The sequence below is a fragment of the Pseudorasbora parva genome, chromosome 4 (genome assembly GCF_024679245.1).
Source record: "Pseudorasbora parva isolate DD20220531a chromosome 4, ASM2467924v1, whole genome shotgun sequence".
In the NCBI taxonomy this organism is placed as follows: domain Eukaryota; kingdom Metazoa; phylum Chordata; class Actinopteri; order Cypriniformes; family Gobionidae; genus Pseudorasbora; species Pseudorasbora parva.
This window is the reverse complement of record NC_090175.1, coordinates 33,108,254-33,136,076: the sequence shown is the minus strand read 5'-3', so window position 1 is coordinate 33,136,076 and position 27,823 is coordinate 33,108,254. Positions and strand designations below refer to the sequence as shown.

Here is a 27,823-nt window from a genome sequence, read left to right as displayed (position 1 = left end):
ACTAAATGCCCCAAAATGCAACAAAACTTGTTGAAGACTTACGGTCAAAGGCGAAGGTGTGTGTGTGTGTGTGTGAGTGAGAGATGCGCAAGAGGCAGAGGGAGAGCTAATTAAGTTAATGCAGCTGAACGTGTTTTTTAAATAGCGTGAAAAAAAAGAATGATGAAGCAATGTGTGGTGGCCGGTGTTGATTCTGTGGCAGACCGCCTCAAATTAGTCTATGTGTGGGAAATGCTGTGCTCCTGCTCTGCTTCATACTTCAGCAGCACTAATAATTGCAACCATGAACATGATTTTTGCCCAAGTTTTATCCCGATTCTCCCAAGATTCTGCTATCAACATCGCTCTACCAGGCATTTGCGTGATATATAGCGCACTGTATGTCGTCTACCTGGGCCAGTAGATCCGTCAAAAGGACTTTGTCTTCATGTCGTTTGAGATAGTGCTTCATTTAGGTCCCCGGCCAGGGAGAATTGTCACCTCTATGATGTTAATTCTGGTCTGCATCTGTCCAAAAACTTTTCACTACTAAATTGCCATTCACTGACTTAAAAAGAATCCTTCCTCAATGATATAATTACTAGTGATCGACCGATATATCGGGTTCCCGATATTTTTCCCGATATTTCACACACATATTTCCTATTCACTCACTGGCTGTTGCTCCAGCATAGGCTAGGCTAGTCACCGTATGTAACTAAACAAGACCGACTAATTTAAAACTCCTTAAATTACATTAACATCTGCTATATATAATTTATATAATAAACATCTTAATAATTACAGCTCTGTGGAAATTAATTATTAGGCCTTTCTCCGCGAGAGACGTGTATACGCAGAGATGAAAAAAGCGCTCTCATCAGCATTTCATAATCTAGACCGACACATTAAAATAACTCTGGTACAGTACCACATGAGATCGACTCTGTAATAGCGATGATGTATTCGCGGGTTTGTTTATTTTTCTTACAATGTTTGCATATTCCAGAGAATATTCACTCTTTAGTCTATTAAACATATAAACCTTTTAAAACGAATGCTTATATTTATGCGTTATGGGGAGTTGATAGACTCAACTCTCATTTATTTATGTTCTCCATTTAAAAAAACATTAGACTAGGCCTGTCGCGATAGTCAATAAATCAATAAATCGCACGATAAATAAAATTATCCAGCCGCGATAATTTCCATTTGTATGCTTGCTTGTTTTCCTCATCGCTCATTGACTGTGCGCGCGTGTCTCATTTGGGGAGATGTTTAAACTCTCGACGCGCAGACTGGGTGCCGGTGTTATGAGCCTCAAGCTCGGCCAGATTCGTCTGGAGCTCATGCTTCTTCGGGTGCAGAGCCGCAGGCAAAGTTAGAAAAATTTGACGTGCACAGCGCCATGCGAAATGGGGTCTCGCGGTCTCAGCGTTGACGTTATTTTGCCGTGCGCACCCTCGCACTCGTGCAGACGCGCCGAGTACACTCTCAGAAAAAAAGGTACACTGCTGTCACTGGGGCGGTACCCTAAGGTACAAAAGTGAAAAGGTACATCTTTGGACCTACTCAACCCTAAATGGTACATATTAGTGCCTTAAAAGGTACATAGCAGTACTTTAAGAGTGCAAATTAGTACCTTGTACCTTAAAGCTACATATAGTACCTTTTCAGTTTTGTACCTTAGGGTACCACCCCAGTGACAGCAATGCACCTTTTTTTCTGACAGTGTATAAAAGAGGATTAAAGCTACACTGAAGTTGGCAGTTTTGTAAATGCAAGTTAATTCTTCATTTCAATCTTTGTGTGCTAAAAAAATGCACATAAGTTCCTGTAGAGATAGCAATACACATTCTCCTTTTTTTGCCAAATAAATGATAATCAATGTCTTCTCTCTTTCTGTATCAAAATCTCACCTAGCTTTCCTCAGAGATGGTCAAGTTTTTTGAGCATGATTACAAGATATAACTTTTTTTTTTAATGCTGTATGCTAAATTGTTGATAATTAAGTTATCTATCATATGCTGAAGTAAATTTCTGGAGTTTTAATGATTAAAACAAAAAAACAAAAACAAGAACCATACAGAACCGAACCGTGGGTTTTGTGAACCGTGCCACCCCTAATCTGCACCTCATCTGTTGCACTTTTCATCCATTTTATTTATTGTTTTTGGTCTTTTTGTTCATTTATTGTAGATATTTTAAATGTTTTCCGTTTTCAGTGTTAAATAGTCTTTAGTAGGGCCGGGACTCGATTAAAAAAATTAATCTAATTAATTAGAGGCTTTGTAATTAATTAATCGAAATTAATCGCATTTTAATTGCATATAAATATTTGACCTGAAAACAATGAGAAGTAATTTTTCACATGTATTTTTAGTATACCATTGAATAATGACTGAATACATAAGCTTAATCAACAAAATATTGTTTATTTATTTCAGTCCAGCAGACCAGCACAATGTTTGCCATTAAGTTTAGCAAAAGCATATTTGTGATATTTGAGGCTCGATGTGCTGCGGTGATACGCAAATTCCTTGTTGTATAACTTAGCTTGCACACAACCATGCTCTTGACAACGCTTCCATTCTTTCGTTTTTTAAAACAAAATTTCCCATCCACGGGGCCAAGCAAAGCAGTCTCATCAGCTTCTTCGTTCATGTTCACTCATGCCCTGCGTCTCAATCAGCTCCCTAGTTCACTAGTCAGGGCACTGATCAGGACATAAGTCAATGGGCTGACTCCCTGATCAGTGCCCTGACACTGAACTAGGGAGCTGATTGAGACGCACCCATGGTTTGTTGTTGTCGTGACTCCGGAGCGCTAGTTGGTGTTCCAGTGTAATCGGTCCGTCGAAACTCATTCATTGAAAAACATTCCGCGGTGCAAAAATAAGTGTGGTTAATTTTTTTTTTTTTTGCGTAATTAATTAACGCGTTAAAGTCATGTAATTAATTCATCTTAATTAACGCGTTAAAGTCCCAGCCCTAGTCTTTAGAAATAAAAGTTTATTGATCTTGAAAAAATGTACCTGCATTATTATGCCATTATCATTATTTTAGAAGAAAATGGTCTCAGAACGACAATATTATCGTTTATCGCAATCATTTCTTGGCCAATTTATTGTCCAGCAAAATTTGTTATAGTGACAGGCCTACATTAGACTTTGTAAATGTTTTTTTTCCTGTTGTTAATATGGCTGTATTTTTAAATAAAGTGTCAATTGTAAATGTAAGTGTCTTTTGTTTAAAAAATTCAGTTCAGTGCTGTTGCTGTAATTGTAAAATACAGAAATAACACAATAAATCAATATCGGTTCTATATATCGGTTATTGGCACATAAACATGCAAATAATCGGTATCAGTTATAAAAAATCACTAATAATTACTGATCGATCACTAATAATTACTGACACTCAACTGGCTATGTTGCTTCTCACAGAAACCTGGCAGTCACCAAATGACTACTTTCATCTAAATCTCCTACCTCCATTTGGTTATAAATGTTTGTCTAATCCTTGTCTCTGTAATAGGGCTGGTGGCTTAGCAGTTGTCTATTCTGATACTATGTAAAATATTTTGAATACATGGCTTTTAAAGTGCTTGATCGCACCACTCTGCTGTGCTGATCATATTAAAGGGGTGGTTCCGTGTTTTTTTCTAGGCTTGGTTGTGTTTATGGGGCGTTTTTTAAACGCCGTATTTTTCTTATATTTGACCTTTATTCCACACCACTGTCTCCACTGTCCTTTGAACGACTTGTTTGCTTCCTGCTTCTGTGAAGCCCATCCCTCCGAAAAACACAATGGTCTTAGATTGGTTAGATGGCCAAATGTAGTTTCATGTATTTTTATTGGCTGAAGTGCCAAGTACAGGTTGTCCGGAAATGCCACACCCCTTACCATTGCGGGCAGAAGTCACATCTGCGGTGACTAGCAAGGGTTTATGATGTCACCAACCCGGGAAGAAGCTCATTGTAGTCAAAACTGACTGTTTTTGTAGGCATTAAACTGCCATAACTTTAAAGAGGTCATATAATGGTACATGCACTTTTACAAGCTAATTATATGGAAATGTGTGTTGGCAGTGCCTGTACACAACTATCCTATAATGATACAGGTTTTTTTTTAATCTACTTATACGTTTTCCCCTGTCTCAAATCGAACCGTTCGATGTGTGACATCACACGATCGGACACCCCTCCCACGACTGTTGATTCACAAGCAGCGTTTCATTTCAGATCCAGCTTTAAACAACTTTACTAAAAATCAAGGCATTGCAATTGCATAAATTAATATTAAAGTTTCAAATAATAAATAAATTACAAATTATGCAAATATGTATTTAGCACATTGCAACAATGCACAGTATAAAATAAATTTCAAACTAAAATTTTTAAATAGACTTCACTCATGTGTACATTAAATAAAAATACATGTACAGGCTTGCAGGAAGGTACAAACAATTGAATAAAGTAATCAAATGTAAAATAACTGCATATTTAACTGTTTAAATGAAAGATTAATCCTTATTAAACTTACAAAAGCTATTCAATCAAGAGCAGAGTGATGTCTTTATCTTTGGTTTGACATTAAACAGAGCAGTAAAGGCTACTGAACCTTTAAGACATAATGCAGGGATATGCGTCGTCTTTCTCTATTAAGGCATATCGAGCCTGGTTTCTCCCAAGGTTTATTTTTCTCCATCATGCCCTGGTGGAGTTTCTGTTCCTTGCCACTGTCGCCTTTGGCTTGGCTTGCTCAGTTGGGGACACTAAAATTATGATCCAAATTATTCAACTAAATATACAAATATAATTATTTAATTAGGTCTTATTTAATTCTATAAACTATAATACTGATCTGCCAACTTTGTCGCTCTATGATAAATTAAAATAAGCTGAAAACATCACTGTTTTATCCAGAACAACTGTACAGCCAAATCAAGTTATGTTGCAATATTGTCCTGTTTAACACTGTGAAGCTGCTTTGAAACAATCATCATTGTAAAAGCGCTATATAAATAAAGTTGATTGATTGATTGATTGATATACAGACTGTCTGCTACGTTTTCATGATCCAGTAATCCAGTAGCAGTGGCTTTAAGAGTGACCTCGTAGGGCAGCGAAGCAAGTGCATTCTGGGAATTGTTGTCTTTCATCCCCATGAGACAAAAATAAATGTTCTGTCTTTTCTCAGTCACCAAATTCCAAAATAATTTCACATTTCTACTACATTAATGACCCAGTTTAAATACAAATTCATCTTCCCAGAACTGAAGTACCCCTGTAATTGTGAATAAAGCGTTGTGCTTTACTCGTGTCATAATATCCACTTAAAACATCATTCACATACAAAAAAAATAATAAAACATTTAGCCGCACTGTCGGTGCTACTGTTCACGTTCACCTGCACATACCTACACCACCACAGTGGTAAAAAACTGCCACCGTCACAGCCCTAACCCAAACTTAAGCATGTCGACAGGCCGGTAAATTTTTTATAGTGAAATAACATTTATTTCTTGATTTGTTGTTCACTCTCTTGACTTGATATTTAAAAAGTGCACGTCCGTGGTTCGTGCTTATGTTGACCAATTGGGCGGGCCAAGTAATAAAAAAATCGATAAATCGTGGGTGGATGAGAGAAATCATTGTGTTTGTTCGAAAAATAAGTTTTGAGTGCCCTGTCAGATAATTATTACGGTTGCCGCTTTCAAAACAATCTCTCCCATAAACTGACGAGGGAGTTGAAGCTCATTTAATTTAACATTATCTAAATATTTTTTTAATGCCAAACTTTATATGACACATTATTTATTACTATACTGTATTACTATATTATATTACTGTGTTACTATAGCCTAGCTAAATTATAAATTAATAACATTAATTAGGCTATAATCTATTAATTAACCTGTCTAATGTCTAGAAAAAATAATAATTCTGTCTGCCAAGCTCTGATCGCAAGCTTGGATGCAAACATGATGTGTTTGTTTTTGTTTAAAAGGTGCAAGTTTCCAGCATTTTCTCGAGACTCCGTCGCTATGGCAGCAAAGCCGCTAAAACGCTATCTTACGCAAATGAGATTCTGTACTACTTATTGTGAAATTAATTTCTTTATATTTGCTATTAATATTCTTATATGAATGCGTAATTTTGCTTGTAAATATATATTTCAAGGGACGGGTGGCAACCCTACAGAGTGTATATCTTTTGCCATCTATGGCATTTTGAAATGTTGGTACACCTTCTATATATTTTTTGCTGGTATTTGTTTCGCTGAATATCTAGTGGACACCAACATGAACGAGGACTGTCTGTCAGTGTTAAGTATAAGACACAAGTAATTTTTTAATGTCTTGAAATTGTTTCCTTTGTCCCTGTAGATTCATTTAAGGGACATTTAGGTTCATCACCATTTAGCTTTATTCATAAATTGCATTTTATTTCCCAGTCAAATCTGCTATTTTCATTTAGCTAGTTGTGTTTTGTTGGCAGTGATGTTGGAAGCCTTGCTGAGGAATGGTACTTCGGCAGGGAACAGCACTGCATACTGCAGGAAGTCATCTAATGGAACAGACTCTGGATACCAGGCCCAACAGGCACAAAAACAGGACGCTGCTGCAGATTTAACAAAAGGATTTACCAAGGAGCAAGCTGAAGGAGTACAAAGGCAAGTGATCTTGTGTATAAATTATTAAGACTCAAGCACTAAAGGTACCATGGTCCCTTTTTTATTCTTAAGGATTGATATTTATTAAAGGGGTGATGAATTGAGAAATCATCTTTCCCTTGAGCTTTTGATATATAAAAGTTCATGGTAATATAAGATTAACCTGTAAGTTTCAGAGCTGAAAACTTCCTTGTTAGTCAAAGAAAAGCTTTTATAGACATCAGGCCCAGAAACGATCGTGTACACATCTTGACGTCATCGACTGACAAAACACCGCCTCTACTGATTAATAAGCATGTGTAATTCAGTGGGAGGTATGGTATGGGGGTTGGTTTATATTAGGGATGTCAATTTTCACAAATTCCCATGATCGATCATCGTTTAAATTAACAATCAACTAATTGATTAATCGTTAACCATAATACTGAAATATACGTCTACAAGCAGTGGCTTATAGCTGACAGCATGACAGTATGTGCAATGCTGCTCAAAACGCCATGTTCTTCACCAAATGAATGAGAATTTTTTTTTTTATCTAAACAAAGGGCTATGGGATTGTAAAATTAGTCGATGTGATTTATAATTTAATTAAATGACTTATTTAATAACCAAATATAACCTGTAATACAACACGAACGCCGCCTCAGATCTGTTATTCAGAATGTGTGGACGCACTTCCAAGAACAACGCTGAAACGTCACCTAAACCCAATTAATTCACAATGATTTATTAAAATATTGTTTTCATTAATGTTATGTAATGTGACAGTCCCAATCATAGTTATTATTAGTCGTGCGTTGCTGTTTGAACTGCGCGAGCTGAAGCGGATGCGCTGAATCAACACTGGTAAGTTAGACTGAAGCTCTTTGTTAGCGCATTATTTAACTCAACAAAAAGCTTCCTATATGAGATTAATCAAATTTATATAAATTTAACAAAATATTACAAATTACATATCTTCAATAAAAATGATGCGAATGCACAAGTGAACTTGAGTTGCTGATATTCATACTCAGAATGGGAGACGCGCACTTCCTGGAACAACGCTCTGAACACGGCACCTAAACCCAATGACTTTACAACCATTTATTAAAATAGTGTTGTCATTTTTGTTATATAATATGACAGTCCCAATCATCGTTATTATGCATTGATCTGTATGCGCTAAAGCCGAAGCACTGAATCAAAACCGGTAGCCATCACTGACTGAAGCCATTTGCTAGTGCGTTTTATTTCGCTAAAAGAAAAGCATCCTATATGATTGATCACATATATAACGTTACAAATTAAATCTAATATTACAAATTACTTCTGCACAAGCTGATGCGAATGCACAAGTGAAATTGAACTAAGTTACATGCACGAGTCAGAATGCATGAATCATGTGCATGCGCTCTTCCTGGATAAACGCAATGAAACACACGGCAAATAAACCCAAATACTTAACAATCACAATGTTTTATTACAATAGTGTTCTCATTAATGTTGTGTAATATGACAGTCCCAATCATAGTCATTATTAGCTGTGCATTGCTGTTGAAGCTGAAGCTGATCACCGCCACGCTTTTACTACCGCTCGCCTCTAACGTTAATTATTAACCAAATGCATCATTATGAGAAATCAGCTATAGATAGGCCTGCACAAAATAAACACAATATTACAACTTACATTTGCACAAAACAAAAGGCTGCGAATGCACATGCAAACTTGCAGTCATGATGAAGGTGTGTAACTCCAGCTGTAAAATGGTCCCAAATAGAACTCGGGCACACTCGCATCATTTTTCCTCCCGTTTCGTGGTTGAGCCGCACGCACGCACGCGCATGACCCTGCTTAATCGATGATCGATAAGTCTTATCGATTAAATGTCTTATCGACAATTAATCGATCATCGATTAATCGTTGACATCCCTAGTTTATATATTTACTTTCGATCTATAATATCACTCCCAAATTAATATTTTTGGTCGCAAATGCAACCGCTTTAGTCGCAGTCTGGAGCCCTGCAGTTAGATCCAGTACCTACCGCACTTCTCAAAAACTGCCTATCTGGTATCTCTTCTCCTATTGCTCATCGAATCAACTGTTCTTTTTCTTCTGGTTTTGTCCCGTTATCATTAAAAAACGCTGCAGTCACTCCAAATTTAAAGAAACCTGGGTTGGACTCTTAAGTCACGTTCGAATGTTCGAATATTCCCTCTAAAACAAACACAAATATTCAAACTATTCGAACATCTGGTTGCGCATTTTGTCAATGACGCACATTATGTCAATAACAGGACAAATTAATACAAAGAGACATAACTACTTGTATAGGTTGTCTATTTAAGTTTATACATTTTTGACAATGTATTACTTTCACAAAAACAAGTAAATTAACTAATGAAATTAACTTTTTTCTTCTTAGATTTTTATTCTTGGTCCCAAGTATAGTGTGGCGCAAAGAATGAAAAGTCAGTTGTTAATTTTTTTAATTGGCCAAGCTAAACTTGCTGTTTACATGACCAGGAAAAATAAAATGGAAGGTAGAGAAGGACAACATGTGGTTACTGTTTTTAAGAATATGGTGAAAGCAAGGGTTATGTTTGATTTCAAATTCTATAAGCTGATGAGTGATTTAGAAAGTTTTTTGCATAAATGGTGTTTTAATGGAGCTATTTGTACAGTTGAAAAAGAAATGTTGGTCTTTACTTCCATGTTACAATAAGTCCGGGTTAGGGCTGGGCGATAAAACGATAACGATAATTATCACGATATAATTTTCCTCGATAAAACGATAACAACAGGTCGATAAATTCTCGATATAATGCTTACGCGCTATACGTAATGCTGCGCATGCGTATTGCAGACCGGGCGTCTGCGTGCTGCACGCGGTAATGTTTACAGTCTGTGGCTGACAGGCTTGGAGGATAAGTGGAGCGATAAAAATGAGCAATAGTGAAGAAAATGCAGCGCTCACGGCCAGCTCGGGGGACACAGATATCGTTGACAAGTTAGTTCGCTCAACTTCAGTGGTTTGGAGATATTTTAGCGATCCCATCCGACATAAAAAAGAGCGACGTGCGTGGACTGCTTATCATAGGTTCACGTTCACCACACGGAATTTAATTATTAAATTATCGTGTTTCTTCAAAGTCCTTCCATATAACATGCAGCCCAACACAGCGGTGAATCTACATTAACTACATTCACACACCGGCGTATTACCTTGTTAGCTGTAGTGGGTGACTTATTTAGAACAGGCTAACCAAACTATAATCACTAAAACATCGGACTTGTACATCGCTATCATAATTGTTTGTGTTTGGTGATGTATTAATGACTCCGCATCCTGTATCAAAAGAGAAATAATGTCATCTGGTGTTTAGAATTAATAAAATAGACTAGACAGCCCTTACTGGAGATCCACAAATACTGAACTTTTCTCTCTCCCGACCAGCCCACTGTCGGTGAGGTGTGTTTGTGTGTGTGTGTCGGTGAGATGCACGGTGGACCAATCCACTGTGAGGCAAGAGAAGGGGCCTCAAAATGTTTCTTAAAACGCTTTTTTTTGACCGTTTGCGTTTTTAGTGTTTTACTTACACAATTAAATATATATGATGCAATATTGAGCGTTTTTGTTCTATTTAAGCTGCGAAAATCGTTCACAGCAGAACCGCAACTATGCTATAATCAGAAATTATATGTATATTTAGCAAAGTAAGAACTAATACAACAACTAAGAAACAAATGTGTAGGCTACAATGTTGCACAAATCAGGATTAGTGTAAAAATGCGTGTTAAACTCACAGCTCGAGCAGTGATGGAGCGCAGCATTATAAACAGAAACGCTCTGTGTCAAGAGCTGCTCGCGTGAACACTGCACTTTGCTTAATTAAATATCTTCGAATCGTTTCGTTTAAAAGTGGTCATTTCAAGCTTTCTATATGCATATTTGTCATGTCTGTGAGGCAAGTATAGCCTGCTGAGTTTCGGTTTATTTATGAGACGCGCGCTCCAGTTCATGAGGAATGAAAGCAATCACTCCCACGACTTCACCTCACGATTATAGTCTGCTATTTGCTTTTTATTTATTAAATCCAGGCAATTGGCCCAAGAAACCTTTTTTTTAAATTAAGATACAATTTAAACAAAACGAAATAAATGCTTTCTACAAAACAAAACTTAATATTAAACTAAATATAACCACCAAAATCATTTCTGACCCACTCGCATCTTTTCACTCATCATAATCAGATGAAATGTAAAAATAATATTATAATATTTAAACATAAATATGAAGGGAAAAACACATTGTTTAATGGCTAGAACAAAGTAAGCTACAGATAAATGTCTGAGCTGGATTTAAGCAAACATCAGTTTACCGGTGAGCGGATCATGAGCGGAGCACCTGCGGATTATTGAGCGGAGTCAAGTCAACTTTATTTATAGCCTATAGCGCTTTTACAATGATGATTGTTTCAAAGCAGCTTCAAAGTGTTAAACATGAAAATATTGCAACAAAATGTTATTCGGCTGTACAGTCGCTGTGGAGAAAACTGAAAACTAAATGTAGTTTTATCATGAGCCTCACCAGTCCGTTTCGCTGCGCTTTGCTCATTACAGGCTCGTTCTCGTCAAAACGCCCACATATTGAACAATGGTCGGGTTTAAATCGGGCTCGGGCTCATAATTACAGTTAATGTGTCGGGCCGGGCCGGGCTCGGACACAACGTATATAGCGATTTGGATATATTTATATAGCGCTTTGGATAAAAGCGCTATATAAATGCAGTCCATTTACAACGTGCACGGGCTCGGGTAGGGTCGGGCTTGATTTTTTGAGCCCGATCTAACCTCTATTTCCAACATTTGTCTTATTTGTCTATTGAAAAATACAAATCTCAAAACATTATTTAATGCTGTTGTAATTTTTCAGTGTAAATTATTTAATTTGATTGGTAACAGCCCTTATAGTGTTTTATTTTAATTAAATGTATTGATCAAAATTACAAATATAAAATGAAACATGAAGCTTAGCCTATATTTAATAAGATTAAGGGAAAATGCCCTTTATAAAAGGTGAAAATATCACAAATTTCAAATGATGCAGATTTAAATATGTCAAAGCTGAGTGAACACTGGTGAGAATATTGCTTCAGAAAAAATTATATTTACAACACACAAACACAAACACACACACACACACTTTTCCAGACAAGCTAATTTTTTACTTGGACAAGCTTGAACGATGTACTTGTTCGAAGGACAAGCACATGAACATGCTTAATGTCAAGCCCTGTATAATGATATATTATTGATATATAGTGTTGAGTAAAAAAATGCTGGCCACAGTTAAGATTTTAATAAATAAATCTACCTCAGTTTAAATAAATTGTTCACTTGTTTGGGAAGTGTTTGTCATGTTTTGACAATAAAGGATAGTTTAAAAACCACAGCTAACTGTTTGTTTTCTACATATTTCACTCAGGAGCAAAAATATGCCTTTAAACTTTAAAGAAATAAACATTTCACATTTATCGTGATATTTATCGATATCGACTGATATGCTAAATTATATCGTGATAATTTTTTTGGGCCATATCGCCCAGCCCTAGTCCGGGTTTTTGCACACATTTCTTGTTTTTGTGTTTTATTTTAATTGTATTTTTTGCTGATGTAAATAAAGTGTGTTGAAAACTCTAAAACTCTCTACTCTCTCTCTCTCTCTCTCTCTCTCTCTCTCTCTCTCTCTCTCTCTCTCTCTCTCTCTCTCTCTCTCTCTCTCTTCTTTCTTTCTCTCTCTCTCTCTTCTCTCTCTTTTTCTCTCTCTTTTTCTCTCTCTCTCTCTCTCTCTCTCTCTCTCTCTCTCTCTCTCTCTCTCTCTCTCTCTCTGAGTGCATGTTGGGAGTGAGAAGGGTGCGTGTCTGAAAGCGTGTTTTCTGTCGTACGCGATTCTTTATAACTTTCTTTCTGTTTTTCTTATTCTTTACTTTTGTGTTTATTATCTAATATTAATATAGAGTTGTAATAAAAGTTGTGCCGTGCTTTGCACGGAGTATCTGGCGTTAGGTATGGCGTCCACAGGTGGAAGGACGTCATTATCTCTCCGCCATGGTTTCAGGTGTGTGCCAGAGGCGAGTGCTACTGTGGAAGATGTTTTGTTAGCGGTTGGTGAGCAGATGGGCTATGAGAATATATTGTCAGCTTCGAGAATGAACAAAGCAGTAGTGGTCTTTCTCAAAACGGAAGCTTTGGTCAATAAAGTAATTGAGAACGGGTTGTGGGTTAAGGAAATGTTTGTTAATATTACTCCGCTGTTTGCTCCGGCAACAAAAGTAATCATTTCAAACGTCCCTCCTTTCATTGAAAACGAAGTCATAGTGAGAGCGCTTACGAGATTCGGAAAAGTGGTAAGCGAGATAAAAACAGTTTCTTTGGGATGTAAGAACCCCGCGCTTAAGCACGTTATGTCTTTTAGAAGACAAGCGTTTATGCTTCTGAGTTCTTCTGATAAAGTACTGGATGTGCCATTTAGAGTGAATGATGGCGACAGTTCGTACATGATTTTTGCTAGTACGGAAAGCCTGCGATGTTTTGAATGTGGGGAGTATGGACATAAAAGACTATCATGCCCTCAAAAGAAAACAACTTCGGAGGAACCTAGGATTATTGTTGAAACGGATGAACAATTGGTGCGTGAGGATGTGGCGGGGAAACAGACACCAGGAGAGGAAAAGTCAGGTTTGGACGGAGACCCCGTTGTACAGACGAGTGAGGCCATTGGATTAGAGGTGAGTGAGAATGCTGTGAGTAATTTAAACTATGTTGATAATGAAAAGCCAAGCTGTAGCAATGTAAATGGTACTGAAGTTGTAAGAGAGCAACATGTAGTTAGTCATGTAGGCCTTTGTGGCAGTGGTGAGCAGAGTAGTAATATGGAGGAGGATGATGCGGCTTCTGATATTATGACGCAGAGCCAGGATGATATGAAGGATGATGAGAGTTTGTCAGATTTGTCGGATCTCGGTAAAATTGATGAGGATTTGTACTCTGTGGAACAGATAAATGCGTTTTTGGACGAGACTAAAGGAAAAAGGGTAGAAATAGGAGATTTCTTCCCTGACGTAGAGAAGTTTGTTGCTTCTGTGGTGTGGGCACGTAAAACATACAATCATACAGTGTTATCGCAACAGAAACGGTACAGACTGAAGAAGTATATAACAGTGTTGCGGCAGGGTAAAAGGAACTTGAATGAAAGAAAGAATCGAGGAAAAGCTAAATAAAAATTATGGCTTCATATATAGTTTTGTGTTTCCTTTCCCTTTTCTTCTACTGTTTTTTCTACTCTTCCTATTTCATGGAGTATCTTAGAATAGGCTCTTTAAATGTGAATGGTCTGAGGGATAAGAAAAAGCAGGCTTTAGTATCAGAGTATTTTCATATTAAGAATATTTCAGTAGGATTTCTCCAAGAAACCCATAGTAATACGAGTAATGAGTCTGAATGGGGTTTGTGGTGGAAGGGGGAATATGCTTTAAGTCATTGCTCAAATTTTAGTGCAGGAGTAGCGATCTTGTTTAATCCAACTTTGAAGGCAAAACTTATATCTAGACATGAGATAGAACCTGGAAGATTACTCCTAGTAAGAGCCGAAATACAAAATTTTAAATTTCTGTTTGTTAATATGTATGCCCCTAATGGTGGAACAGAAAGAGTTCTTTTGTTTGAGAAATTGGGTCGTGTTTTAAAAGCTCTTAATTCAAGTGACGTAATTATAATGGCAGGAGACTGGAATTGCACTTTGAATTTTAACATGGATAGAAATGCTGAGGAACCTCACCATAAATCAGCACTTGCATTATCTGAAGTAGTTAAGAGTTTGAATCTCGATGATATTTGGAGAGCGAAAAACCCATCACTTAAACAATATACCTGGGTAAAAGTTACGGATGGCAAAGTTTATGCTGCAAGGTTAGATCGTTTTTATGTGACACGTGATTCAAGTAATAGAGTGGGTAATGTTAACATTATTCCAAATATAATTTCAGATCATAAAATGGTAACCATGGATTTTGTATTGTTAAAGGAAAGAAAAAGGAGTATGTATTGGTATTTTAATAATAAACTCTTACAAGATATTGTTTTTTGTGCAAATTTTAAATTGTTTTGGGAGTCATGGCAAATGCAAAAAGAACATTATGTTGATATAAAACAATGGTGGGACATTGGAAAGGTGCAAATTAGAGTTTTCTGTCAGCAATATTCGTCATATTCAAACACAACATTGAAGACTCGGATACAGGACTTGGAAAATGAGATCTCTGATATAGAGGAGAAAATGATGGCAAGGAATGGACTCTGGTTGGAAGCTGCCCTTTCAGAGAAAAAGCTTCTGTTGAACTCTTTATTGCATGACAAAGTGAAAGGTGCCCTTGTTAGGGCTCGTTTTATTCAAAGTAAAGACATTGACGGACCCACTAAATTCTTTTTTAATTTAGAGCGAAAGACTAATCAAGGAAAGATGATGGTGGGTTTAAAAAATGATGACGGTCTTGTTACTTATGATCCCTGTGAAATGAGAAGAATCGCTGTTGATTTTTATTCTGATTTATATACAGCTAATGTCACAGATTCTAAATGTAAAGAAGATTTATTTTCATGTCTTAAGAGTTTGATGCCCGAGCAACGAGAGGATATTGATTTACCAATCACATTCCAAGATGTGACTAAATCTGTCAAAGATCTTTCATCAGAGAAGGCTCCTGGTCTAGACGGTCTAACAGCTGAATTTTATAAACAGTTCTGGCATGTGATCGGAAAAGACTATTTTGAGGTGCTTTTATTTTCAATACAGACTGGGTCTTTACCTAAGAGTTGTAATAGAGCAGTGTTGTCTTTGTTACCAAAAAAAGGTGATTTATATTGTTTGAAGAATTGGCGACCTGTTGCATTAATGTGTATGGATTATAAAATCTTTTCAAAATGTATTGCCAGCAGATTAAATAATTATATGAGTGTTTTAATCATGAAAGAACAATCATATTGTGTAAAGGGGCGATGTATTAGAGATAATTTATTTTTAATGCGAGATGTAATAGATTATGCAATGTATAATGATGTTGATTTGGGATTAATATCACTTGACCAAGAAAAAGCGTTCGACAGAGTCGACCATGCCTATTTGTTTGAGTTACTTAAGACTTTTGGTTTCGGAGATCGGTTTATTTCGTGGGTTAATTTATTGTACAATGAAGCTGAATGTTTGGTCAAAGTAGCTGGAGGGTTAAGTGTTCCTATTAAAATACAGAGGGGAATAAGACAGGGATGCCCTCTTTCAGGGCAGCTCTATAGTCTTGCAATTGAACCCCTACTGTGCAAATTAAGAGAACAGTTGACAGGTTTACACATTGAAGGGTCAAATATTTCAAATTATGTGAAATTATCAGCTTATGCTGATGATGTAACGGTCATAATTAGGGACAATAATGATATTAAAGTGGTTTTAGAAAATCTTAAATGTTATGGGAGAGCATCATCAGCACAAATAAATTGGACAAAAAGTGAGGCCTTATGGTGTGGTTCAGAGAGGCTGAATGTCCCACAGCTGCCTAATAATATTATTTGGCGAAAAGATGGTTTTAAGTTTTTAGGAGTGTTTTTAGGCTCTGAAACATATAAAAAAAAGAATTGGGAAGGATTATTGGAAAAAGTGTGTCTCCGGTTATCAAATTGGAAATGGCTAATACCTCAGCTCTCCTATAGGGGAAGGGTCTTAATAGCCAATAATCTTGTTGCTTCAACTTTGTGGCATAAATTGACTGTATTGGACCCCCCTGCTGCTGTCATTAAGGACATTCAGAGATGTATTGTTGAGTTCTTTTGGACAGGTCAGCATTGGCTGAAACCTGCAGTACTTTACCTGCCTCTTCATGAGGGGGGGCAAGGTTTAATTGATGTAGATAGTAGGATTGCTGTTTTTAGACTACAAGCTGCCCAGAGGCTGTTGTATGGGGAAGATGTCTGTTGGGCTGATGTGGCTTGTGGTCTTTTGAGGAGAGGAGGACGACTGGGACTAGATCGACACTTGTTTTTAATGAAATTAAATGATGAGATATTAGCCGAGTTAACTCCGTTTTATAAAACTGTCCTGAAATCCTGGAATGTTCTGAGAATTGTTCGTGAAGAAGGAGTTGCAAGTGGATCATGGATTAAAGAAGAACCTCTCCTGTATAATCCCACATTACCTATGGACATCTTGAACTCTCATTCCATGCTGACTGCTATGGTGAAAGCTAAGTTTATAAAAGTCTCTCATCTTTGGAGTAAGAGAGAATGGTTGCCTTCAAGAGACATTGCGGCAAAGCTTGGTATTAAATCACTCCGAGTCGCAGAAAGATTAAGGACTGAATTTTTATCTGTAATACCATCAACATTTGCAGATTTTTTGGATGAGGAAACAAAGCAGAAATGTAATAATGAGATGGTTGAGTTTCCAAGTCTGAGTGTAAAGGCAGCTGTGGAGATATGGCCAGAGGATAAAGGAAAGTTGCTGAGTTTTAAAACTCCAGAACTTAGTTTGTTTGCTGATATTGGAAAAAGAGCAATGTATCAGACCTGTGTAAAAGTGAGGCATTTTGAATCATTAAAAAGCGTCTCAGACTCTAAATGGCAGGGGATGGAAGGATTTGATGTTCCCCCTACTGGTAGCTGGAGGACTTTATATAAACGTCCTATCGATAAGAGAACTGCGGACCTCCAGTGGCGATTAATACATGGAATAATAACTACCAATAGACATAGGGCACATATTGATCCAACAGTAACGGATGAATGTCCTTTTTGTCTTAAGTTTGAAGATGTGTTTCACTTATTCTTGAAGTGTGAAAGATTGAAGCCAATGCTTCTGCTGTTGGAAGAATGGAGTACAAATTTGAAATTTGAATTTTCTTTTAATGGTTTTATTTATGGCCCTAAATATAACTATCAAAACAGAAAAAGAGATGTGTTAATAAACTTTTTATATGGTCAAGCAAAATTAGCCATGTGGCTGACAAGAAAAGCAAAGATGAATGGGAGTGTTTCTACTGATGTCAAGATGACTTTAAGGGGTCTGATATCTGCTCGGCTTACGGTTGAGTTTGCATATTATAAAATGGTTGGAGATCTTGATACTTTTGAACAAACTTGGGGTTTGAATGATGTTTTATGTAAATTAGAAGATGGAATTTTACAAATGTGTGTGTGAGTATTTTATTGTAATTAGGGCCCAAGCCCTGAAAGGGCGCAGAGCCCTATTGTTCTTCTAAGGGTTTTTATTATTATTATTATATATTATTATTTTTTTTACCGACTATTTGGGCCTTTTTGGGGCCTTTCCCGTGCTCGAAAACTCTTGAAACTTTGCACACGCATCAGAATGCGTGGCCATCAGGGCCGGGCTGAGGCTGGGACCCGGGCGTGGCAGGGGGGCTCGACAGCGCCCCCTAAAGTGGGGTCTGAAAACGGGCTCTATAAATCAAACACACTTGCACGTACATATATGAAACTCGGTACACATATAGAGCTCATCGGGCTGAACAACTTTCGTGCTCTAAGTTATGCGTCAGCCCAACAGGAAGTGAGCTATTATGGGTTGTTCGGAAAACGCACGCTCTGGAATTTGCGATACTCCTCCTAGACGATTAACCCGATCAGCACCAAACTCGGTCAGCCTGAAGTCAAGACACTGAGGATGCTAAATTGCGAGCAACTTTTTGATATCTCAAACGGTTTGGCGGTGGCGAAGAGATGAATTTATGGCGAGAAAAAGGAAACAGGAAGTGTGTTATAACTTCTGCATACATTAATTCATTTTGATGAAACTTCAGCTGTGTGTTCGTTGTAAGAGGCCGATCACATGGATATGACTTTTGTGAGTCACAGTTATAGCGCCACCAACTGGCAGCAGGAAGTGTGGCTTTTGTCCAAAGTGGGGGGTTAGTTTTATCTACATTCACCAAACTCGGTATATATATTGTACTTTTCGAGCCGGGCAACTTTCTAATTTACAGTCATTAGCTCTGACCAACAGGAAGTCAGATAATTTGGTTGGAAGATAACAAGAAGTCGAAAACGAGCTCTGAGTTTTTACCTTCTCCTCAAAAGCGATTCATTCAATCTCCTCCAAACTCGGACAACATGAAGTAAATATACAGAAGATGCTAAAATGCGAACGGTTATTGGATATCTCAAACGGTGTTCCCGTAGCAAAAGCCTAAAAAACACAAAATAAGCACACAAGTGCCTGGTTCATAAATAAGGCTATACTCCCACCTGCTGGTTATTCTATATAATCACACTGGTTGTTTTTCTGTTTTTTCCCCCGTTTTTTCAACACTTATGCACTCCCTTAAATGACCAGTAGAGGGCAATATTGTATAAGTTTTCAAGCAAAAAACCTTGCCTCTGTGTGTGTGTGAGAATGGTTTTCTAGCCTGGTGGGGACTTAAACCTGAATGCACACAGACTCATGGGGACTTCCCAATGGGTACAAAAGCTTATAAATCAGACAGAAGGAGTTCTTTTGAAAATGTAAAAATGCAGAAAGTTTTGTGTGATGGGTAGGTTTTGGGGTAGGAGCAGTGTAGGAGGACAGAATATGGTTTGTACAGCATAAAAACCATTATGTCTATGGTGAGTCCCCAAACAGATAGTGAACCAGACATGAGTGTGTGTGTGTGTGTGTGTGTGTGTGTGTGTGTGTGTGTGTGTGTGTGTGTGTGTGTGTGTGTGGGGTGGGGTGGGGGGGGGGTGGGGTGGGGTGGGCTGAACTGATAAGAGTTGCCTGCAGCATACTTTAGCATTAATAGTGTGTGTGTGTGTGTGTGTGTGTGTGTGTGTGTGTGTGTGTGTGTGTGTGTGTGTGTGTGTGTGTGTGTGTGTGTGGGTTCTTTTTTCTAGCCTGGTGGGGACTTCAACCTGAATGCACACAGACTCATGGGGACACGTGTCACTGATTTCTACAGTGTGTGTGTGTGTGTGTGTGTGTGTGTGTGTGTGTGTGTGTATGTGTGTGTGTGAGAGAAAGAGCCACTCTTCTGTCTAAAAAGATTACCTCTCAATGCTGTGCTTTGGCCTGCATTAAAGGATTAAACATATTATTCTGGGTTTGAATAAAAAAATTCATGTATAAAACCAGTTTATTTGTAGGGCATTGACAATATTGTTTTATATAATTAGTTAAATAATTGTGTTAATACCAATAATTATTAATAAAAATATATAAATATAAAAAAACATTACTAACAAAAGAAAAAACACATTTAATTGTCTTTAAAAAGAAAAGGAAAAAATAAGTAGTGTGTGTAACTTAAAAATGAGAAGAATAATGCCTTTTGTTTAAGGACAAAAATGAGAACCAATGAGCTACCGGCATATAGAATAACCAGAAGGTGAGAGTGTAGCCTTATTTAGTAACCAGGTTGGATATGTCCTAGGAACACTGTTTTGAAGATAAAACTATTGTTGTTATTGCAAAACAGTGAAATAAAAACAATGATCTCTCACTGTTTAGATTTTGTGTCTGTCATTCCCCTCCCCCTCACTCTCCCTCTCTCAGGATCACTCTATGTGTGTGTGTGTGTGTGTGTGTGTGTGTGTGTGTGTGTGTGTGTGTGTGTGGAGGGGGTCTCTCTCACTCTGTGTGTCGCCTTGTTTCTTGTTTTTTCATAATTTAACCATTTCATATCATAGGCTATCAGCAATATCTATCACTTTATTGTGAAAAATAAGTTTTAAAAAATGTATTATATATATATTGAGCTGCAAAAAATACATTTGCACATAATTGAAAGTGATGTCCTAATACTTTTAATTGTTTTCTATAACATGGGCTTTAAAGAAGGTCATGCGCTGTGTTTGCAAAGATCACGTATGACACCTCTTTAAACTAATTATTTATTGATAAAATTCAAATGGATAAAAAAAAAATTCACATGATCTTATAAAAGTGGCTGTTTATAATAAACTTCTATAAATTTTATGCACGCATATTACTCTTACCTGACACTGATATTAAAATCATTGTTGCGGTCTCTGTGATTTGGCTTAATTTATTTTTAAGAGAAGTGTAAGGATAATATAACTTCAGCATTTGGACAGTATTCTGCACTCATTTGAAATTGACATTTGACATCACCTGACATAAAATTAAAGAATAAAATGTAATTGATCTCAGAGATGTGAGTGTTGTGGTTCCTGGTCATAGCAGCACCAGTTGCTGCAGTTAATGAGGTGAATTCAAATGAATTTGACATAGTCCCATTATTTATTTTTTCCCATATTAAATGCCTATTGCATGCTGTGCACAGTTAAGCTGATGCCACCGGGGTGGCGGTGCCCCCGGCTTGGGCCCGTCATCGCTGCTCGCAGCTTTAATTATTATTATTATCTTTTTTTTGTTGTTGAATATGAGCATATGTGAATATCTCTGTGTTTTATATATTTATATATTTTGATTAATTGTTAAAATAAAGAAAGACTAAAAGTCAAAAAGTCTCTCTCTCTCTCTCTCTCTCTCTCTCTCTCTCTCTCTCTCTCTCTCTCTCTCTCTCTCTCTCTCTCTCTCTCTCTCTGCGGATAACAGTTTAAATGAATATATACAGCTTGCATTTAACTTTATCTCGCGGCTCAACAATTTTACTTCCTTCACTGCAAGATGCGTCAACTTTGAGCTTTGACAGACAGTGCGACTCCTGTGACCTGTCCCTGAACCCCCATGCACGTGCTCACTCGCAAAACAGACAGCCACGCCTCTACTACTGCAGCGTTTTCCCCCCCACTTAAAATAAAAATAAAAAATTTGAATATATAGTCGAAATTAGAATATTCGTTGATAGCCCTAATACTCACCTCTTGAATATCTGCTATCAGCATTACAGATAGTGCACTATCTTGGTTTATACCGATATACATTTTTTCATTATTATTCATAACTTCAAATCTTCTCTGTGTTCTCTCTATCAGGGGGTTCCTCAAGGCTCTGTTCTTGGACCACTTCTGTTTAAAGGGCTGATGAATTGAGAAATCAACTTTCCCTTGAGCCTTTGATATATAAAAGGTCATGGTAATGTTAGAATTAGGGCTGAACGATATTCTGTTTTAACATCGACATCGCGATGTGCGCGTGTGCGATAGTCACATCGCCGGAACTTGCGATGTGAAGGGTCGTAGCCCATGGTTTATTAAGAGAACGGTAGCACACAGTAAACACAAGTTTGTGTTTACTGTGTTTACTATGCACGTTCCTCATGCCTGCACAGTGATTGGTTCGCAAAATGCGCAACGAAGAGGATCCGAATAGGGAAAAAAAGGTTTGTACCAGAAATCATCTTTTTGGGACTATTTTGGCTACATAAAGGAGGATGTTGAACAAAAAGAGGTACTTTGCATGGAGTGTCTTGTGGCCACAAAACAAGAAAACACCACCAATTTGTCTGATCACTTAAAACGGCACCACAAAGATCTTTACGACGAATACAAAGCAGGGCTCGACAATAACGCTTGTCCGGGACGTGGGTGTTTTGAAGGGACAAGTGAAAGAGAATTTTACTTGACTAACGGACAAGAGGCGAGCCTGATTAAAACAAAAAATAACTAGCGAATCACCAAAATGCAAGAATGTTTGTGCATTAATTTAGTGTAAGTGGCGATCGATTGTGGATAATATATAATGAACTGACGATAATAAGGTCGCGCTGTTCACGCTCGTGCAGCCTCTCGAGGAGAAATTACAACACTTGAGCGTTTTCCTGAATACCATCACGACTGAAAATGACACTGATTTCATATGACAGTTGCATAAACAACTAATTAACATTCACTTAGTCACTTACATTTTAGATGCAATATTTAGTGTTTTTGTTCTATTTCAGCAGTGAAAATCGTTCACAGCAGACCCGTAACGCGTCTCACTCAGAGCAACAAGTGTGAACGATTCCGCGTTCGAATGAATCGTTTGAATGAACGACTCAGTGACTCACTTGTTAAGACGGTCATCTGCTGCCACCTACTGGAGGTTTAGTTTCATCTTTGCACATACTTTCCAACATTTCTTTTTGTCACTTGTAATGAAGCTTCCTTATTAGTGAAATTATTAATATCACGGAATGGTAATTATTGACTTTAGCCTGGATTGATGGCTCTCAATATCGCAATATATATCGTTGGGGGAAAAAATATCGCAATGTAATTTTTTTCCAATATCGTGCAGCCCTAATAAGAATATCCTGTAAGTTTCAGAACTGAAAACTTCCTTGTTAAGAGATAAGCTTTCATAGACACATGCTCAGAAAAAGAGACTCTCAAATCAATGACGTATTAGAAGGGTGAAATCTGCCTCTATATGTGTATGTCTGCTTCTGCAGCCCTGCCCACTGACTCGTGGAGCTAAACTGATCGCATTACCGATCAATAAACATGCCAAAGATAGCAAGGTAATTGTTTGTAAACAAGGCACAGGTCATCACTGGATTTGCAGACATATATTTAAAACACAGTGCTGTGCATTCTATATTGGATACGACAGGAAAGGTGCCGCACACTTGTGTGAGTAAAACATGTTTTTTTTTAATATGCGATAGTATTGCATTTTGTTAAAGATCGTATTGATTGTGTACATGACCTGTCTTACAGAACATACCAGCACGCTGTCACAGGCTGGAGAATCCCTTATTTGTTGGTTAATTGCGATATGGTTTCAGACTCCCAGTGCTTACAAAGCCGGGCTACCAAAACATAGGCCTGTCGCAATGGTCAATAAATCAATTAATCGCACAATAAAAATAATGAGCTCAAAAAATTTCCGGCCGTGATCATTTCCATTTCCATTTGCATGCTTGTTTGTTTGTTTTCCGTAGCTGCGTCTTAAACCTGGAAAATGCTGCCTTCAGAGGACACATTTGAAGGTAGGATGGCATCAAGCAACGTCATAACGTCATAATCTAATGTTTGCTTTACTTCCTGTCTCCTGAGAGACCTTCATCTGATCGATTTTTGAAGGCTGCATACATGTATCCTTTGTTGCCTTTGATATCCCACAATCCTGTGCTTTCCATTCAGTGGCAGTTGAGCTGGGGGAAAAAGATGGCGTCCGAAAGTAGCGTTTGCTGGTCAGTTTGTGTGTAAATGTATGTTTTTTACCAATTTTTTCCACTTCTGATGTCATTTTTAGCGAGAAATTACTAATTTAGTAATTAAATAAGTTTAGTTCTCACCAAAGCTCGCTCTATTTTAATGTGGATCATTAAACTGTTATACTGTCTTAGAAGTTTGTCCGAAATTAGTTTTGTGGGGTGCCTTCATGCACAAAACACTGCCTTACAAGTCATTGTCTGATAAGGCAGCGAGGCAATGAGTCAGCTGCCTAGGTTTTCGGACGCAGCCCATGTCTCTCTCGCTGACGGAGTGTGCACCTCGTCCGTTTGAGGAGGTGTTTAAACTAGATGTGCAGACTGGGTGCGGCGTGATGAGACGTCATGCTTGACCAGATTCGTCTGGCACTCATGGTTCTTCGGCTGTGGAGCCACACGCAAAATTAAAAAAATTGACGTGCACACCGCCAAACGAAACGGGGTCTCGCGCATTTTGCGTTGACGTCATCGGCTCCGATCCCCAATTGTTTGCCAGATCGGTTATCGGTCAGACAAGGCCGATCCGAATCTGATGCTGTCCGTGTATAATATTCTGTTATTGTTAAGCCCCAGTGCCCCACAAAAGGCTCAAAAACATTATAAAGCACCACCAATGATTTGTGCACTATATTATAAGTGTTCTGAAGCCATTCCATAGTTTAATGTGAGGTACAGATGAATATTTAAGTCATTAAATTCAAGTTCACATCAATGCATGTTTCCCTCCGCTGCGGCTCAGTCACTCTCCATTCAGCATTCAAACTGTGTGTCGCGTTTGGTTTACGAGAGTCAACACGATGAAACCCTCTCCAAAATGATTAACTGTTCCTGTAATTATGCTTGATCTGTTAATAACGGTCAGTGCCGTTTCTAGACATAGGCAAACTAGGCGGTCGCCTAGGGCGCCAACAGCTGGGGGGCGCCAGTGAGCCCCCACCCCAACAATTTTTTTTTAGTTATTTCATATATATTTTATTATTAATATTTCATACTTTTGCTATTTCAAGGCATTATGATTAGTTGCGATTATTGGAGAGAAGTCGCCATGGTGATAGTGGCGCTGCTGTAATGAAATGAGATCATGTAGAGGGCGGCAGGGAACGTCGTCATCCATGGCGTTGTAACGCTTGTGTTGGAGTGAAAAATGCGGATAGCTCACTTAATGTAACTGGAGTGGATTCAAACACGGAGGCGATTAACATCAAACAGATCGCACTTTATTCCCCGCTGAACTTTCATCACAAACGCCCTTTCCGTCCACAGCATTACTTAATAAAACAAAATAACTGACTGTTAGCAACAGAAAACAGAAAATAATCCCCACACATGGGAGCTCAAGACTCAGTGCGCACATACACAAAATGCAGACTTATTTTGCAGGGAGCGCGCGCAACTCTTAAAGGGGCCACACTATATTTCTACTCGTTACAGCGTGCTTTAGTTTCAACATATGAATCTTGCCTAGGGTGCCAGAAAGGCTAGAAACGGCCCTGATAACGGTGTATGGTTTTGCATAAAATTACTTTGTCGTGCTGGCGTTTATTGCTGTAAATTGTGTTACTTTCTACCGGGTGTCTGTTAGAGCACAACACTGGACTATATATTGTATTGTTCTTCACACACAGTAACTGAAATGTTAAACTGTTAAAATAAATGGCTTAGTAAAATATTGCATAGATACACTACGTATTCACTTTGTGTTTTGAACTTCTCAATGCAGACTGTTATTTCAAGCGCATCATCCTGCACATGGGATGCGCATACGTGTTTTCTGCCGCTCTATATTATAATACTTTTGCGCTATGAGAGATTATTAATAGCCTTTCTTGTTCTGCCCAATCTATATGTTTATTCCTCATTAAAAAAATGTGCTATATCAAAATACATGTCATTTCTTAGTATATACTATTTCTATAAAAATATTTACTTGTTTTTCATGCATGTATTTTGTATGTGTGTGTATATATATAATAATATAAATAATATACACAATAGCGTACCATGGGGTTTCAGTCATCACTAACGATCAACACACCCCACGCCGTCGCCATAACACCCCCCCCCCCACACACACACACACACACACACACACTCTCTACAAATACAATAATGCACCGTACACAATACTGTTATGAACCTTGCTTTCAAAGGGTTCGTTGGGAAGGGGCCAACCAAAAAGTATACGCGAGACAAAAAGGCAATTTGACTATTTATTGATGATGCCACTGCACTCACTTGTCACCGTTTAGGCAAATGGTGAAATAAATCAAAATCAGCTCACTAGCGCAAATACTCTTAAACAAACAAAAACACGGACTGACAAGAACATCAAAAGAAACAGAAAAAACACCGCTTGTTAGCTAACGTTAACGGCCTGACATCAGTGTTACGCCCCATGGTTCCAAGGGACGCAACAAAGATTGGGACACACACGAAAGCCGAAATAAAATACAAAATGTATTAACAAAATAGAACTATAAAGAAAAAAAACAGTATTAAGTGTAACAGTCAGGAATCAGTGTGTTGTGTAATGAATGCATGAAAGGGTAATGTGCTGTTGTAGTGTTGGATGTACCAAAGAAACAAAGTCAAACAAACTCAAAACAACAATCAAGTCCAGCCTGCCGACTCTTGGGCCTTTTTCTCAGACTCCTTTTAACCCAACAGGAAGTCAGAAAACAGTTGTGCTTAAAGGGGTACTTCAGCGCTGGGAAGATGAATCTGTATTTAAACTGGGTCATCAATGCAGTAGAAATGTGAAATTATTTTTGAATTTGTTGTCTTCTAGACTGAGAAAAGACAGAAAATGTATTTTTGTCCCATGGGGATGAAAGACTACAATTCCCAGAATGCTTCGCTGCCCTGTGAGGCCATTCCCAACGCCAACAACTTCATTACTGTGACTGAGTTAGAGACACTACAATATAATGAGTGAGTCACCGCGCGAGTCTCACAGCACTGATCACTAACTGCACGAGTGATGAGAGCTGAGGTAAAATCACGACTACACTCGCGGCATACATTCACAACGCGAGTTCAGTCTGGCGCGTTTCAGTTCATGCCTTTGCAAGCTTAACTTTCATAGAAATGAATTTGAGAAGTTAAAAGACTTACATTGCTCACCATAACTCCGTTTAAATGATCCTGTCTGCAAGCTGAGCTCTCCCTGCAAGCTGAGTGTAATCTCCCATCCCCCAATGCCGGATTCAAAACATGCGGAAATGGCTCCCTCTGCTGGCTGTAGTCTTTAGCCTCTGGGCAAACATTCCTCCTATGATGCAAAAATCGGCATTTTGCATCATAGGAGGAATTTTTCCTGAAATAAAATGCATAAATCTCTCGTCTCAGGGAGATATGAGAGGGGAAAGCACAATAATTTGAATATTCTCCAGGGTTTCTACTGATACAAAGCCATATGCTAATCGCTGAAGTAACCCTTTAATCAAGCTATCTGAGAACAGCCAGTTAAGGGCAAAGCCAGCCAACCATCCTCCTCAGCCTGGGGAAACCCCACTTAACAGAGGAGTCGTCAGGAGATTGATCATTTGTTTCGAACGCAGCCCGTCATCCGCAGCGGCCATAGCTAATTTCACATAGATCACTTACAACCAGTGATGCCAGTCTACTACTCTAATCTGACTACTTTTTTCCAGTAACGAGTAATCTAACGCGTTACTATTTCCAAACCAGTAGTCAGATTAAAGTTACTTATCCAAGTCACTGTGAGTTACTATTTTAGTCATTTTCCTTAGTAAAAACCGACAGCTTATCAAAATTCTCAGCCCGAGTCCGACTTGAGCCCGTGTTTTTTTTTTTTTTTTTTTTTTTTTTTACATTGTTGCAGCCATTAAAATAGTTCAGTTTTGTTTTTAATGTCAAAGTAGTTATATTTAGTTTCGTTTCTTTATTAACCTAATTTAGAAAAATAATCAGAGCAATTTTTTGTTTGTTAAATTAAAGTTTATATAGGCAAGACAATTCAAGAGTTGGTTTGAGAGACTAAATTGATTCAACAT

At 37.9% G+C, this 27,823-nt stretch overlaps 1 protein-coding gene across 1 annotated transcript in view; it reads left to right on the top strand.

The window, feature by feature from the left end:
• dnajb14 (DnaJ heat shock protein family (Hsp40) member B14) overlaps positions 1-27,823 on the top strand; it is a 65,481-nt gene that overhangs the window by 18,422 nt on the left and 19,236 nt on the right. The window contains exon 2 of the mRNA XM_067441595.1: positions 6,482-6,656. Within this exon, the coding sequence (XP_067297696.1) occupies positions 6,482-6,656 (175 nt within the window). The remainder of the gene's footprint in view (positions 1-6,481; positions 6,657-27,823) is intronic.